The sequence below is a fragment of the Seriola dumerili genome, unplaced genomic scaffold (assembly GCF_002260705.1).
Source record: "Seriola dumerili isolate Sdu_G_001 unplaced genomic scaffold, Sdu_1.0 BDQW01000040.1, whole genome shotgun sequence".
Lineage (NCBI taxonomy): Eukaryota > Metazoa > Chordata > Actinopteri > Carangiformes > Carangidae > Seriola > Seriola dumerili.
Window position 1 is genome coordinate 3,158,467 of NW_019174295.1, and position 17,249 is coordinate 3,175,715.

General features: G+C 38.8%; 1 protein-coding gene across 1 annotated transcript in view; it reads right to left on the reverse strand.

The window, feature by feature from the left end:
- Nucleotides 1-3,071: 3,071 nt before the first annotated feature.
- Nucleotides 3,072-17,249, reverse strand: part of rxfp2 (relaxin/insulin like family peptide receptor 2) — a 33,132-nt gene continuing 18,954 nt past the window's right edge. The window contains exons 11-20 of the mRNA XM_022738697.1: nt 15,843-15,914; nt 14,737-14,811; nt 12,678-12,749; nt 12,484-12,555; nt 12,126-12,355; nt 9,450-9,595; nt 8,986-9,081; nt 6,435-6,603; nt 3,532-3,750; nt 3,072-3,337 (exon numbers count right to left, since the gene is read on the reverse strand). Of these exons, the coding sequence (XP_022594418.1) occupies nt 3,072-3,337; nt 3,532-3,750; nt 6,435-6,603; nt 8,986-9,081; nt 9,450-9,595; nt 12,126-12,355; nt 12,484-12,555; nt 12,678-12,749; nt 14,737-14,811; nt 15,843-15,914 (1,417 nt within the window). The remainder of the gene's footprint in view (nt 3,338-3,531; nt 3,751-6,434; nt 6,604-8,985; nt 9,082-9,449; nt 9,596-12,125; nt 12,356-12,483; nt 12,556-12,677; nt 12,750-14,736; nt 14,812-15,842; nt 15,915-17,249) is intronic.

Genomic DNA, 17,249 nt, shown 5'->3' on the forward strand with positions numbered 1-17,249 from the left:
ACTTTTTAAAATCAAATTCCACATATTTACACATAAAGTACTCTGCAAATTTGAGAATGCGTTGAAGATAATGCCATGAATAGCTTTCATTTATCAATTTGCTTCCAACAAGGTAAACAAAAACAAAACAAAGTAAAATTAGTATTTGGTGTAATCACCCTTTGTCTTTAAAACACCACCACTTCTCCTTGGTAAACTTTTGGGGGTCATTGTCATGCTTCAGAATGAATTTGGGAACCATCAGATGCCTCCTAATGGTACATCTGAAGACCAAAACTTTACTGTGTCACATATTTAGTCTACATTTTTAAATTATTTAAATTTCTCAGTCCATTAACTCCTCTAACTGATGTTACTTGCAAACCTCTTAATGTCATTATCCATAACTCAATGGACTCTGCTTGATTAATACATTTCTATTTAACATGCGATCGCATTACTTATTAATGCTCATATGGCAGCATTAAACAACTAACAGCTCTCATGAGGTCTTAATAGCTCATGGGAAATGGAGTGTTGAATAAAATGATGAGTTTTATCTGGATTAAAATAAAAACCTGCTAAAATGCTACTGTCCCGTGCAATATCAAGATGTCCATTTAGATTGGAATATGAATAGAAAACTCTATTATAAACTGCTATTATGTCTTTTCAGAAAAACAGATGAAAGAGACAAGGAAGTGGGGCAGTTCAGTTCTCCGCTGGGTGTTTGAATTTGTTTTTTTTAGTCGTTTTAATCATTTTAGAACAGAATTACTTTGTCAGCTTTGTTCCTCTGAATTTACATCCCGGCTTATCTTATTTTTGCTGTGTTCTTTTTTAGGTTACAGGAAGCTTTTTTCTGTTTCTTATTGTTCACAAAAAGGGCAAAAATACTTATATATAAGTTTGTTCCCATCCGTTTTTTTTATTTTATTTTTTCAGACAAAGTGTCATCTCTGTGGGGAGACCATTAAACACATAATTTTCCAACCTGTCTTCAATAAACACAATGATATAAGGAACATAAGCTGACAAGACCCTATCCTGTCCCAAATATTATACAACAAAAACAAATATATGCACATCTGCACAGCCTAATAGGGAATGATAGTCCTTATTTCATCAGAGGGGGTTCCTTTGCAGAAATGTGACATCCCATCTCTTCATAACATCCATTGTCTTGTTCCTCTTTCACCATCATTCAGTTATTGATAACTGCTATTGAATGAAAGTAAAGGACAGTTTAAAGAAAAACCATACTGTATTATATACATATATATCCAGCAAAACTGGAACAAATGGAACAAATTCCCATATAGATTAGTCAATTAAAAGTAATTCAAACAAATGTGTTAATCCAGTCCAGGTCAGTCACAAACGCAGGTGGTCTGCATAAAAAAAAAGGATGATTTAACAGTATCAAAATGCTGCAGCATATCGGCTCAGGTTCCTAAATAGTCCGAGCACATGATGTAGATGTAGATGGAGTGTGCAAAATGAAATGTAACAAACAAGTGATGAAAAATTCAGATTATTCCCCTTATGTCAGCACAACATAGAAAATATAGCAAAAATAGGCATCAGTTTAAAGTCAGTTATATAATTCATTAGCATTCACATTTTTAATTAGATTTAATTTTTATGTTTTGACATAATGCAAATGCAAAAGCCCAGTTTACATAGTCATTTTCTTTCTTTTTTTGTTTTACCATGACATTTAGTATAATGTTGGTAGGAAAATTTTAATGTTCTTCTGCCCTTCAACACGAACCTGTCAAAAATTTAATTAATGGACAAACTATTTAAACTTTATCATTAATAAAATCATAATTTGTGTAAAACATTATCAGTTAATGTGCCATTAAACATTTCATAATCAGATTTGTTTCATGAATTAAACATTTGTTGCATTTATATAATAATTTTGCTGGATATATACATCAAACCTGCCAAAATGCAAATGCACTCCTTCCTTTGCAGCTTCATTTCAACATTCTTGTGAGGAGGAGAATCTAGAAGAGGCGTATTCAAAATTAAATCCAACCAGAAAAGGTAATCAGGCCTGTAAACCCAACATCTGATGGAGCATGAGAAATTACCAGAAGGAGAAGACAGAATAAGAAGAGCAGAAATACAGTGAGAGGAAGCAGAGGGCATCATAACTGTAATGGATTGTTTGGATAGCATAGTGAGCACATAACGTTAACTGCATTAATTTGAATCTGAATTGTGTCATGGAAGATATTGTAATGACATGTAAAGTTGACTTTGCATTTGCATTTGGATGAAATAAAAAATGCTAAAACCGGGTTTTAGCATTTGGATTTCAAATATGTATTAATTTTTGCACACATTAAATGAAACAGCTGGTTTTCATTTTCATTTGCAAGCAAGCTTTATAATTCCATAAAGAATGTCGGAGTGCTACATTTTGTGCAGTCCAAGAGTCATTCTTTGATTTTGTTGAGACTGAAACCATTAATCCTTGAATCTATCAGCTCAGCATCTGATGAGCTTCACATTTGTGACTCAGCGAGCTTCATCCTCCAGTCACTCCATAGAAAATGGAGTCTGTGAGACATTTTGTTGCTGGTCTCCCAGTTCCTCCTCCTGCTCCAGCTCCAAAATCCGACCAAAACAACTGAATCTTGCTTGACTTATGACATTTTACGTCACTGTACACTACGTGTTGGTATTTATTTATTTATTTATTCTTTCATCCATCCCCCTTTCTTTGCTATTCCTATTTGTTGTTGTATATGTTCCCCTGGAACAATATCAAATGTATGGCCGTATAAGCATGAAAGTATGGAAGCGACTGTAGCTCACGTGGGTCGGTTGATGGTTTGATCTCTGGCTCCCTGGATGGAGACACTGAAGAAAAACGGTAAACTGCTTTGGACAAAAGCGTCTAATCGTTGTAATTTTTTTTACAAAATGTGGAGGATGTCAGAACAGAATGAGACAGCTCAGTGATTGTTTATCTTGTTCCAGTTGGAAGCCAAACTCAGTGCTAGTGCAATTGTCACGTAAGATCTAGCAGTTTTAGACCCTTGACCCGTAGTTTACCAGGAAAGTTGTGGCCTCCCTCAGGCATAGCGAGGATCTGCGCCGGTCAGCGACACCCGCTGGAGGTAGGCTGGCTGCTGGTAGCAAGGAGCCCGTGACATCTCCATGAAGATTGTGGAGGAGGTGAGGCTTTTGCGGTCTTTTTTCAAGATGTGTCTCCTCTGCCAGCGACAGAGTAAGAGTTCCACCTGCTCTCTGAAGAAGCTGGTGGTCAAGGTGTAAAGGATGGGGTTCAAGGCGCTGTTGATGGGAAGGATGAAGATGACCACCCAGCTGGAGATGGTTCCTAAAGGAGACCAGGAGAAAAGTAGTAAAAATTTTTTAGAAGTGGATGCTTTCCATAATACCATTCTATGACCAAAGGATTCAAACAATACAACACTGATGGCAGGGTGATATAGTGACATGTGAAAGTAATTATTGTAAAATGTCTAAGATGTAAATGTAGCCTAAAACACCAAGTTATGTTTCATTTCTTACCAGGTATCTCCACCTTCAACAGTGAGAGGATTTTCACCAGGAATATAGGAATCCAGCAGAGGGCATCAGAGAACACTATGAAGAAAAACCTGTTGGCCACAGCCACATCTCTGTGAAGTCTGCTCCTCAGGTCTGTCGCATTGATGCCAGTTTTATAGATGGAGTAGAACATGCTGGAGTAGGAGAAGACGATCACCAGGAATGCCACCAGGTTCAGACCTAAGGAAAGGCACATGCTATTCACACACATAAATGCAGTGGTGGAAGAAGTGTTCAGATCCTTTACTTCAGTTAAATCACAAATACAAGTCAAAGTCACTCATTCAAAATCCTGTTTAACTAAAAGTATCATCAGCAAATTGTACTTAAAAGTGTACAGAGTGTCCATTCTGCAGAACATTGGCCCCTGAAACTGATATTTTGATAGACATTATCATTATTATTATTATTATAATTATTATTATTAGATTTACCAATCTGTTACACATTTGTATGAAATTTTTGGACTTTTTTTTTCATAATCATGATATTATTTTATTTACTTATTTATGTCTTTTGTGTGAAGGGTCAAAGGCCAAAAGAGATCCACTGGTTTTATTTTTTAACAGTCCACTGTATTTTATAAGGTCATCTTCTCTTGTTTTTTTTTTTTATTTACTTTTTATAAAAATGTAATCTTACATAATTAGCAACCACAGTAAGTTCAATATTTCCCTCTGAAAAGTTGTATAAGTATGAAGTAACATAAAATTGAAATATTCAAGTAATAATAATACAAACTTGTAATTAAGTAAAATAAATCTACTTAGTTACATTCCACCACTACATGGATGTGCATACGACACAAGTACAGTATATACAGCATACTTCCTCAAACACATACACATATTTGAATATTTCACGCATGCACTTTAAACTGATTTTAGTGATGAAACAACAAGCAGCACCTCTTCATATTAATTCACAGGATTCTTATTTTAACAGCCTTGTGATATAAACGCTGGCACCATTTTAGACTGAATATCTTCATCACTGTTGCCAGACAGACTTCCACTGGTTCTCAGTGAGGACACTGAGTAATAAGACCCCAGACTAATCATGCATTGTTGATGGAGCCATGCTTTTTGCTGTGTAACAGCCTAAGCTAAGGTGCAATGCTATTCCCTGTTCTGGTAGTTGTTTGGCATACAGGGACAATGTGTAACAATATCAGTTACAGTGAGATCAGTTTTCTCTTGGAACTTTCAAGACAAAAAAAAAACTGCATCGTATTTACCTACACATTATTAAATACAAATCATGCAGTATTTTTGTTTCCTTCATTTAGTGTTTTACAGAAGTTTTAATTTCCATGTTTCCATGATAAGACACAGCATGGCTTATTGGATTAAAAGATCATTATCTAATCACAGTGTGTTGTGCATTTAATCACTCCAAGGTGTGCAAAAGTTTTAGGAACTAAAAGTAAAGTGAAGATACTTCCAAAAGTAATGCCATCAATATTTTTTATTAATCAAGTAAAATGCAGTACACAGAAAAAAAACAAATCAAATGAATACTTGATGCGACTACCCTTTGCCTTTAAAAACAGCACCAGCTCTCCTGGGTACACTGGCACACAATGTGCTCAGCTGGTAGGTTCTGTGTGGGGCCATACCATCTGTTGCAGGAGTCCTTTTTCTTCTTCATGGCTCTGCCTGTATGTTTGAGCTCATTTTTATTCAGTTCAAACTTTTGCATAGTACTGTATTAATAACGGAACACGTCAATTTCCCTCAAATGCTAAAAACAAACCAAAAAAAGCTACAACCAACTTTTTAGTTAAAGGTACTATATGTAAGAATGTGAAGCAATTTACATGTAGTAATTGTTTTTTTTTATTGTCAATGTGTGAACGAATTGTAAACCAACTTGAAAAATAAAACCTTCCCAACCTTCCACGACAACAGCCTGTGCATTGATTTCTATGTAAAGGACTGGCCAAATTTTTTGAGAAAATCGGAAGGATGTAACGTTTACGCTCACTCCCAAGTGCCTTGCCTCAATGCCTCTCTTCTGCCCCGCTACAGCGCCAACAGTGAACAACACTAGCAAACGTTAGCTTAGAAATGGAGTCTGCTAACGTCAACAAACAACTGGCTCCCAGTACAACACAGACTCCAACACAAACTTCATGTAAGCACAAAAAAACACAAAAAAGTTTTATCTAGTGAAGCCCTTTTGGCCAAATGGGAACGTCTGGGGAGAACTAGGGTCTACATCAGCATCAACATCTTTATAAATCCCATTTCAAAAAAACAGAACATTAGTCAAACTATAGTCTCGCATAAGCAGACCTATCTCCACACTACATTTTAGCACTGTGCCAACACTGGAGAGTTTTTACCATCCCCGTCAGCCTCTTCACTGGCCCTCCCTGTGTGCCTGTCATTCAGGGTGCGCATGATAGAGTGTTGCGTTCATGTTCCAGCGGATATGTCCAGGGAGTCCCGCTGCCACGATAGAAGTTCCTTCCATGCACTCGCCGTTACGTTGCCACTGGTCTCTCAGTCCCAATTAACCCATTCAAAACTCTGCGGTCTGGAAGCAACAGAAGGGTAGACTGCTCATTCTTCTTCTCCTGGTAATCATTAAATCGCCAAGCACTATACAGGGCAGAATTTCTCTCCCAGTCTGATCATCATGTCACTGTTTTGGTCAATGCCCCTAATGCTCAGTTGTGGCTACCTACACATGTGTGCGAGCAACAGGATGCTGACTGCAGTTCACTCATCGGCCACTGGTGACATTGAAAACAAGGGTTTTCTAAATGTTACATATAGAACCTTTAATTGCTAAATATTGTATTGACTGTAAAATAAGCTTTTTGGGGGAAAAAACAACTGTTGTTTTCTTAAATTTACCCAGAAAAATCCCTGTGGAATATCCTTTGGCAGTAGGTTTTTCTTGCCTGTCAGAGTGCAGGGGGAAGCAGACTCCGTTACGTCCATAATAATTTCCAAACACGTCCTCATTCATTAGGGGCACAGCAGCAATAATGAACCCCAGTAACCAGATAGAGGCCAGGACCACCTAGCAGCAGAATGACAAACATGTTGTTAGAATTTCTACCAGGATACTCTTCAAAGCCAACAATGAAAAATAATTTAAGAAAATTCATCACTTTGATTTCCACATTTTCACTGACTGAGCTTACTACAAACATTAAGTTCAGTCTAGTTGTCTCCTTCTGACTGACATGGGACGTCTCGGGCTGTACCTCCATCTGGACTCACTGAGAAAGCCAACAGTAGGTGGCAGAGCTTTCTCACAGAGCAGACGGACTCTCTTTCAGTCAGATGGATACAGGAGCATTTAAAGCAAATGGCTATGAATTAGATTTGGTTCAAAATGGTCAGCTCTTTGAGGGAGTGCTCAGAATCCGAGCAGCAGTGAGGATTCTGCTGGAGAACTAATCCCTGATAACAAACATTGATCTTAGTTATGTCAAAAATAACAGAAATATAGCACCTAAAGAAGAGGCTGGGGCTGTGGAGGAAGCTACAACAGTAGAAGCAAATGAAACAACTGTTATGCCTGAGCCCACACAATGCTTTATACATATATCAATACAGTTTTCCAAAGTTTGAAGAAGCTGAGCTGAACCAAGGAGGGCTCTGCAAGAGTTTTGTTTCCTTCCTGAAGCAAAAAGGTCAAAAAATTAACAGCTGTTTTGATGAAGATCTTCATTAATCTTTTAATCTCCATCTCCATAAAGAGTTCCTAATTAGATGTTTTCACTTGTTAGTGGGATATTTCCATTGATCACTGCTCAGAAAAGTGCTTGTTTATCTATTAGATAAAGGAGTCCACTGTTTTTTGTGCACAGACTGACTCAGAAATCTGTGCATGGCATCAGTTCCACGCAGTGAAGTTTACAGACTTTAAATCTGGCAAACACAAAGCAGAGCACCGGTGTTTGATCAGTACTGGATCCTCAGACTCTGTGCCTTGAGGCCAATCAGTATTGGTTGGATAAAAAGCAGATTGTTGCATCCCTAGATTTATCGAGAATGAATTAAGGTATGTAAGGGTTAAATCTAAAATGAACCCATCACTGCCTGTAGGCATGCAACATAGCTTTATTAGCAGAAATGGGTGACAGTCAAATTCTCCCTGGAGAGAATCAGCGCCTATAGCTGAATACTGGGCTGACAAAATCCTGCAAGCAGCAACAGCAGTAATAGCTGATATGGGATCAGTGAAAAAACAGGTTTAGCAGATTTTAAGAGTTTAACAAGAACACAGACATAAGTGGAATATGCATTGCAGTGAATACGTTTTTTTGTGTCTCACAGATTCCATTTTACAGAGCAGGTGCGATGTGTCTGCCTGAACGTTTGTGTGTGTGGTTGTGAGTGGGATGTTAGTCTATATCAAGTTACCTCTGAGGAGAGCATGACCAGGAATCCAGTGGTCTGACACTCTACACCTCTCCAACTTTACATCAAACACTCCAACAAAAAACACCCATGAGGCAGTCTGCACTTCCTCACAGAGCAGACGGACTCTCTTTCAGTCAGATGGATGCAGGAGCATTTAAAGCAAATGGTTATACTGTTGGATTTGGCTGAAAATGCTCTGCTCTTTAAGGGAACGCTCAGAGAACAAGCAGCAGTTAGGATTCTGCTGGAGAACTAATCCCCCATAACAAACATTGATCTCAGTTTCTTCAAAAATAACAGAAATATAGCAAATAAAGAAGAGGCTGGGGCAGGAAACGCAAATGAAACAGCTGAAGTTACACTATGCTTTAGACATATATGAATATGTCTGTGATCATTTGTGATCTTTATGTGGTCATTACGTTTTTCAGTGTTTGAAGAAGTTGAGCTGAACTGAGAGTTTTCTTTCCTTCCTGAAGCTAAAAGGTAAAAAAAATGAAGAGCTGTTTTGATGAGGATCTTTATTAATCTTTTAATCTCCATCTTTATAAAGAGTTCCTAATTAGATGTTTTCACATGCGCCAGGAGAGTCAAGTGACAGCATGTTTGCCTCAGCTGTACTAATAAAGTTATAGTAGTGTCATTTGTATTGAATTTTTCAATTGCATTTTTGCATTTATCCAAACATAAAGCTAGTGTAGCAAAGACTCTCTGACCCAAAGCTGAGATCCCTCACCTCCACAAATTAAACAGCTTTCCTGGCTCTACCTTGCTGTAATTAGGATCTGCTCTCCATGTAATTTGTCTATTTCTAAATGCGGCTACATCTACAGTTCAGTGTGTTTCATACTGAGCCCACTGGAGCGGAACAGCACATTTCCGCAAACTCCCACAGCAGCAAATGCAATTTTTTCACATCAAATGATTATTTTACACAACAAACAACAACAAGACTCCAACAAATTCATGTGAAAATAAGACATGTAGCAGATTTATCAGATTCTTTTCCTGTATTAGCAGCATAGCTCACCCCAGTCTGAAGTTTGCCCGGGCGCAGATTGCTGAAGGGGAAGACGATCACCAGGAACTTTTCCATAGTCAGGTAGGTCAGGAGGAGAACAGACACCTGAAGGAAAACACTCATTATAATCTTAGGTATAGATCATTTTCCTTCCCTGCACATAGACATTGTTTTCTAAGGAGGATTGAAACTTGCTTCAGATAAACAATTGCAACAACATTAATCTGATTTATTGCTGTGGTAGATTTCCAGTGTGTACAAATGCAGTCTCCTTGTCTGCGCCTTCAGGTGCTTTTGTTAAAGCTTTATTCAGCGTCTATAGCTGAATATATGACTGGGCTGTCATAATGCTGGAAGCACCAACAGCAGTAATGGCTGATATCAGTAAAAAAGCAGGTTCAGCAGATTTTAGGATCTTAAAAAAAACACAAACATGTGTGGAATATAATATATATTAATCTATATTAAGTTACCTCTGAGGAGAGCATGGCCAGGAATCCAATGGTCCGACACTCTACGCTCTCCATCCAGAGCAGGGCGTTACGATTGTACTGCCCGCGAAACTTTACATCAAACACTCCAACAAAAAACAAGTACACACCCATGAGGCAGTCTGCACCTGGATGACAAGAGATAGTGACATAGAAGAGCACATTTACGGAGAGAAGTGCTCTGTGTGGGTTTGCAGGTGTTCAGGTCCATCTCTCAGCTGGTGGCACCTCCTGTAGCCAGAGCCCAAAATTTCTCATTAAAATGCACATAACAGATTATTTCTGCCCTCCAGAGCAGACAGGAGTTATCACTTGTATGGGACACTAACACACGCACTGCATAATTGATTGTCACTGTATGTGGGTGGGTGAGAAAGTCGATGAGTCATCCAGTCAATTTAAGACTTAAGGAAGCCACCGTGACTCTTCTTTTTAGTTTTCCTGCCACACTGAGAGTCTGCACAACAAGATTAAAAATAAGAATAATAGGACAAAGGGTTCACACTACTTTTTTTTTTTCTTTAAAAGATATAACCTGAATGAAAAGGTGAGAGAGCAGAGCGAGGGAGGTGAAGCCAGGAGGATGAGCAGAACCCAAAGGAGGAAGAGGAGTGAGCGGGAGGGTCAGAGAGTGACAGGTTTGAGGCTGACAAGAGAAGTAAAAAAAGAGAACTGAGTGAGAATAAGGAACTGAGAAGAGAGGAAACAAATGGTGCACGATGAGGGAGTTACAATAGGTGAGTAGATTTGTTTTGTTTTTTAGAAAAGCTTTCTTAAACGCACTCACATCCCTGTCAGAAAGGATCAGTCTTTTGAAGTGCTCGTCTTTGATTTATACAGCACACCCTCTGTGCTATGTTGAATTTCATTTCCATTCATTTTTAATAAATCTTATCCCTTCTTATCCCTTTCCAAACTGGATTTATATACTTGTGAATTACTTATCCAAAATGAAATAGAAATGAATCCTTGCTGTGCTGTGCTGTCTTTGTGTTCATACAAGGTATAAAACTAGCAAACCTGAAGATATTTCCACTCACTCCAATCACCTGAGTGTTTGATTTGATGCTACAGTCCCTCAGTCTTTTATCTTTCACATATACATAAAACAGCTGTGTAATAATAACTATAACTGTAAGAATGACAGGGCAACTACAACAATAACAATCTTGTTGATCATCGTTTTTTTTTTTTTTTACCTGCACAACTCTCCATTAAACAAGGAGGAATCACTGTGACAGGAGACAGGAGAAAAATCTACCAGGAATGCTGAACTATACAGATCCAGTTCACTGCTGTAATCTCAAGGAGATATTAATAACAATACTGCTGCTAAAGATTCAAGATCAATAATAAATCCTGATGTAATCACCGCTAAAGCTCATAACCTAAAGGTTCCTGTTCCGTGCAAATTTTCCCTCTGATGGTTCAGTTTATTCAGAGGTATTTCTCACATGAAATCAATGCGTTAATACAAGGTGTTTAACATATACTATCACACGTTGCATTTAGCTCCAGAAAAGGCTGAACCATTAGCGTCTATTTACGACACACACTATGAGCAGTTCACTCCTCTGCCTGTGTGATAAAGTAATTCATACATGAAGTACTGTGATCACTGCTTACACAGTCAGGCGCAGATGGTGCAGTTTTGCTCCACCTGATGCCTCATTTCACAAATGTTTTTATTGCAATAAAACAGGTGGTTGATCTTGCACCAGTCTGGATAACAGTGCTTTTATTGGCCTACAAACCCACTGATCCCTGCTGCTGCATTTGCTGAAGTTGAGCTATTCCTGACTCTAGGACAGCCTCCACTTTATTCAAGCTATAAATATATAACCTTTCCACATTAAAATGCCTAAAAACAACTAGACCTATGCTATATATTCTGTGAGTGTTTCCCGCAGTGTTCCACACACGGATCGGCATGCCAGAAGGTCAAAATTAACTTTTTCTCCAGTTTTAAGCCACATTTCTAAGATACACTTTTTGGTCATTTTCAACTATATATTTTAACCGGATGAAGGATTTTAATTATCTGATGTCTGGATCTTAAGTTAACGGAGAAAAAAGCCAAGCAAATGTTAGGCAGTTCATCTCCCCGCTCCGCCCTGATGTCCCGTGTTCACTGAAGAGTGTCAATGAAATACTGAATTTCTACCGGTTTTAATCCCCTGGTCTGTCGGCCGTGGACAAAAGGCCACCTCTGTGAATAATTCAGCTGCTGGTAAAAACCTGAACGTCTGGATCATAAGTTATCAGAGAAACAACTGAAACAAAGGTTAGCGCCCGGCCCATCCCTGACATCATGTGTCCATCGTACACCATCGGCAAAACACTGACTTTAAATGTGAAACTGCTATTATTGCTACTTTAGTACTACTTTACCACCTCTGTGGATAATTCAGCTCCCGCTAAAATTCTCCTGAACATCTGACACTGAAGGAATTCAAACTGGGAGAAGCTGATGGCAATGGTGATGAAGGTTGACTCCCACGATCCCTTGCTACGTCACAACGTCACCAAGCGCCGTCTTTTGTTATTCTTTTGAATGAGAGACCCCTAGAGGCAGAAGTTACATACTGTGTGTTTAATATCAAAGTATTTGCCTCCTCGCCTGATAATCAGACCGAACCAATGCGTGCGGCTACTCACAGCAGAGCACTTTGATGCAAGCAGCATGCAGATTGTTCTCCGCTCGTATCAGTGACCTCATGCCGATGACCAAGAGGTTACCGAAGCAGGTGATGAAGGCCATGACCCAGACGGACACCCGCAGCACTATATTAGCCAGCAGGTCCTCAAAGGATGAGATGCCATCTGTGTTGGGCTTACAGGACCTGACGTGAGGTGCGTAAGAGCAGTACTGGAACTCCTTAAAGTATCTGACAGAGAGAAGAAGAAAGACAAAAAAATGACACATACATTGGAGGAGATAGAAAGATGAAGAGACATCGTGATTACTCAGTGATAGATGTGAGCGGTTATGATTCTTGTGTGGGCTCGTACGTACATGTGAGACAGGTTCTTCATTGGCAGGAACATCTTAGTCTGAATATCTGGGATCTCTATCCCTTCCAGCGCCCTGTAGAAAACAGAGAATATTTCATCACCGCACAGGCTGCAGCAAACAGTGTGGAGGGGTGGGTAAGTGTGTGTGTGTGTGTGTGTATGTGTGTGTGTGTGTGTGCGTGTGCGTGTGCTCACAGAGACTGAAGATGCGCCAGGTGGTGGAAGTGGCTGGGGTGAATTAGGAGAAGGGGATTGTGGGAGACGTTTCTGCAACAAGAAACAGACAATGACGAACTCAGTGAAGCTCGTCAGGATGAAATGTAACACGTGGTGAAACGACGGTAAAATCCAGATGGTCTTTGTTTATCGCTGAATAGAAAACCAACCTATGATTTCTATATGTTCAGTCCAACCTCACACTGTATACTTAACGCATTATGTCCTAATTGTCTACAATTACAGCGTAAAACTCAATGTAATAAAACTGAATCTATATCTGTATGTAACCACCAATGAACAGCGTATGGATACTTTTAGTTGGTGTTGCTGTAGGTTTCAGATTTATTTTTACTTCTTCTGCTTATTATCCCCAACATTATAAAAAAGTAATTTAATGCAGCACTGCAGATAAAGCAAAGCCACAAAAAGTTCTCGATCACAGTTTAATATCCCCTCTGTTGTTATATTGTCTATTCTCTTGCAGCAGCATCTACCCCTGCAATATCCGACTCAGATATTTTGAAAGATTTCATATTTCCTCAACACACTTCTAAACCAATTCACATCATTTTTTTTTTTTTTTTAATTGAGAGCGTTGGGTCTGTGAAAGCATTTGTCTGTGCCTCATTATCATGTAGCGCACGTACGGCCATAGATCACCCCGGGGCTCTTCTGCAGGGTCTGTCACTGCATTCAAACTTCTAAAGTGCTGCTGGCACCAACACCACGCAGACCAAATTGATACTGAGTTATTCTCACAATATGAAACATCTGTGCTGTCAAAATATCAGCCTGTAAATTCGCATATTGAAAGAGAAACTGATTCAGTGCAACATACTGACAGTTTTAACAGTGATGTGTAAAAATTGGGCGAATTAAAACCATATACGAATCACAAATCACACAGTCTTCTCTGTGTGGGTATTTCAACACTGTCATGCTGTGTTAAAGCAGAAACATCAAAACCAGACGACCAGAGAAGACCAGAGTTCTGCCTTAAACTGTTGTGAAATTACTAAGCGGTGTAAGATCACTGAGATGAAACATTGGAGTAAAATAATTTTTTTTTTTTTGCATTATTCCACTTTGCAGCGCGCCTTTTCTCAACATGCTGGAGGATGTGTTCAGGTGAAGCCACAGTAAAAAAAAACATATTCAACTAACTTTGTGAACCATCCAACCAGAAACTACAACTTTGACCCACAGGTTACTCTTCCGCCGCACGACACAGCTGAACATGCAACACATTAAAAAACTCTTTCTGTCAAGATCATTCAAACTTTGTGTGAAAGTCATTTCAGACTCAGACTCTTAGGACAGCGGAGTTTGTCCTAAGACAAACAAGAATAACAACGCTATGTCTATAAAACACATCTGATATTTTTTTACTGGATGTAATTTGTTTTGCAGCGCCTCACGCTCAACACTAATGAAACTGTTTGGAGCTCATTAACTTTATAATGGTATTATTCATGAGGCAGTGCTCTGCCTGGCAGTGTTGCTAGCTCTGCTGGCGAGCAGCTGTTAGTTAAGCTTTCTACTGAAAAGTAACAGAAATGTTAATAGTTGCAGGCAAATTTCCATCACAAGCATCTCATCCATCCATTTTTTTTTGTCCTTATGTTGTTTTGAACAAGATGCAGATTACGGCACAGTTTTCATCATGTGGGGACCGACTGCTCCATTTTTGATATTTTGGTTCTTGGCCACTCAGATGGAAGAAGTATTGAGAGCCTTTACTTAAGTAAAAGGTGCAAAACTACAGCGTAAAAGTAAATTAATATGAAATATCATAAGAAAAATGTGTGTTTACTATGTAAAATCTTAATTTGTAGAGTAACTATTAACTTTAACAGTCAGATATAAATGTAGGAGAGTAAAGTACACAATTATCCAAATAAAGTGCAAAGTTACCAGTAAGATACGGACATGGTCTCTGAATGTAACTTCAAAACTGGAGATCCGAGTGATGTGTCTATCATTTCACTTTAATCCTCTCCTGTTATAATCCTCACACAAACTACAAGTTACTCACAGTTTGAGGAGCGACTTGGAAAGGCTCTTAAAGGTGTTTTTTGGCAGCTCCCTGATCCTGTTGCTGGATAGATCCCTAAACAGGATGAAAGAGAAAAAGAGAAGGAAAACGGACACAAGCAAAATGAAAAACGCGTGCAAAGCACTGTTAACAACACAGTCTTTAAATCAAAACACAGACACTTAATTCACACATAAAATGAACCAAACTTCTTCTTAAATGACACAATTTTCTTTCCCAACTTGTCTTTGAGAACAAGGGATCAAATTAAGAAACACTACTGTTCATCATGAGCAGGGAAATCATCTGAGCATTTACTGTTTTATTTGCCTTGCTGGGATTTATCCATAACATATACTGACTAAATAAATCTCAGCTAACATCACTTCTGTCGCATTTCTATCCATCAGCTTCATTTTAACACAGCGCTCTATTTTTATATAGACTTTTATATGAATCGTTTATCCTTTTATGTTCATTTCAAATGTCGTTTCCTATATGTCATCATTTCAATCCAAACCATTTGTTATTTGTGGTTGTTTATTCATCCTACTTGCTCAGAAAATCTCAGAATCCTAACATCACACACATTTTGGTGCGAGTTAAAACAAACTCACTGCTTTCATATTCCTATGTGGCCAATGTGGGATCCATCCATGAATTAACATAATCAACTTTAACTTCATTAAATGGTGAGATGTAATTTACATAATTCACTAATCCAGACCTCATGTGGTTTCTCTAACATTTTGGGAATTGATTCGTCCTAACCACTAAGTAATGATAAACAGCAGCTCCCATAGTTTGATCAGTGTGTTTTATGTAAATAGCTGAAAACAATGAATTGTTGTATGATGTTTTCATGATTAGATATTTTAGATAGAGCTGGAAAAAGTTCTACTGCTAGTTTATAAACTAACCAAATTTGAGAAAAATCCATTCTCAGTCAGCGGCAAGAAACTCCACTATAGACCTTTATATAATACACATTTAAATTTTCCCTGAAACCCAGTAACTCATTAAACTGCCTATTATTATCTACTTTCAGAGGATTTAAATCTAATTGATTATGTGAGCAGAATGAGAAAGATGTGGTGTCAACTCACAGTTCAGCCAGTTTCCACAGAGACTGGAAGGTGTTTTCAGGAACCGTTTGTATCCTGTTGTCCATCAGCAATCTGAACAGGACAGAGCTGCTGTCAGAAACCATGCAGAGTGCTACAAAGTGTTGTTTCGATCCCCCGTGGTGGATCCCTGCTGGGACTGGATACAATCTCATTTGTAGCAGTATCAGAGATATATGGTTACCATTTCCCACAATGCTCCTTACGTTAACACTGACTCAACACTCAACAACACTTTATATAAAACATTTTTTAGCCTTCTACACATTCCCATATTCACACTCACTACACACTACAGAGCATCAACACCTGGGCACATGGCAGATAACTGCCTTGCTCAAGGACATGTGAACGGCATCAATAAGAGACAAACAGCCGCTGTTACCCCGGGGTCAAACTGTCGAACTTCCTGTTATTTATGGCCACATATTCCATGTTAGGTTTAGACATGGTGCAGATAAAAGTCACAAATGATCGGAAATGTCTCCAATAAAAGAGACACGCCACATTGGTTTAGTTCTTGAATGGAAAGCAGATGAGACATAACCACAGAGACAGAGTTGGCTAGTAAAATACACACAGACACACACACACACACACACACACACACACACACACACACAAACACACACACACACACAGATGTCAGTGTATCTGGATGACTCATCTTGTTCTTTATAATTTGTCCCCAGTGAGAAAAGGTTTACATCTTGTTCAAAAACCCATTTCTCTGCTACTAGTAATAAAAAAAACCCTTAGAAGACGACAGCAAGGCCTGTAAATGTTTCTGAGGATGTTATAACTGGGACTTATAAAGGCACCGACTTTCTACACCAGCTTGTGTGAGGGAGCTTTGTGATCACTGGGTGGCTTGAAAACTACAGGAAGACCGAATTTGTTACTACAGAGACATTCATGTTTTGGGAGTGGGGTGTACTTTTATAGGGTGGTGAAAGCATACCTCACAAAGGTTTTTAAACACCTGTCATTAATGTCGTCACACGGCTTGCAAATCAAAGCAGACAGCTTGTATTTCTGTTTGGCAGCCATGGTGAAACCTGGTGATGATGAAAATGTGTCTTAAGTGCTGCATGTCTGCAAATGTCCTTCAGGTGAATGACGCCAACCCTGAAAGCCTTCAATTTGTTTCTTGGAACATTATCAACAGCTACAGGTGAACTCTGGATGCCTTCATGACTTTTATTTAGGTGTAGTTTTAGATTCTGGCTTTTCCTCTGATGTTCACTGTGACGAGGTTGTACAGTCACACTGTGGCACAGGAGTACAGCCACATTTAAAGATAGACTGGTGCACCGACAGCAGCAATTCGTATTGTAGCTGCAGGCAGGAGATATTTTCCCTCCAAAGTGCAGTTTCAGGGGAATTACA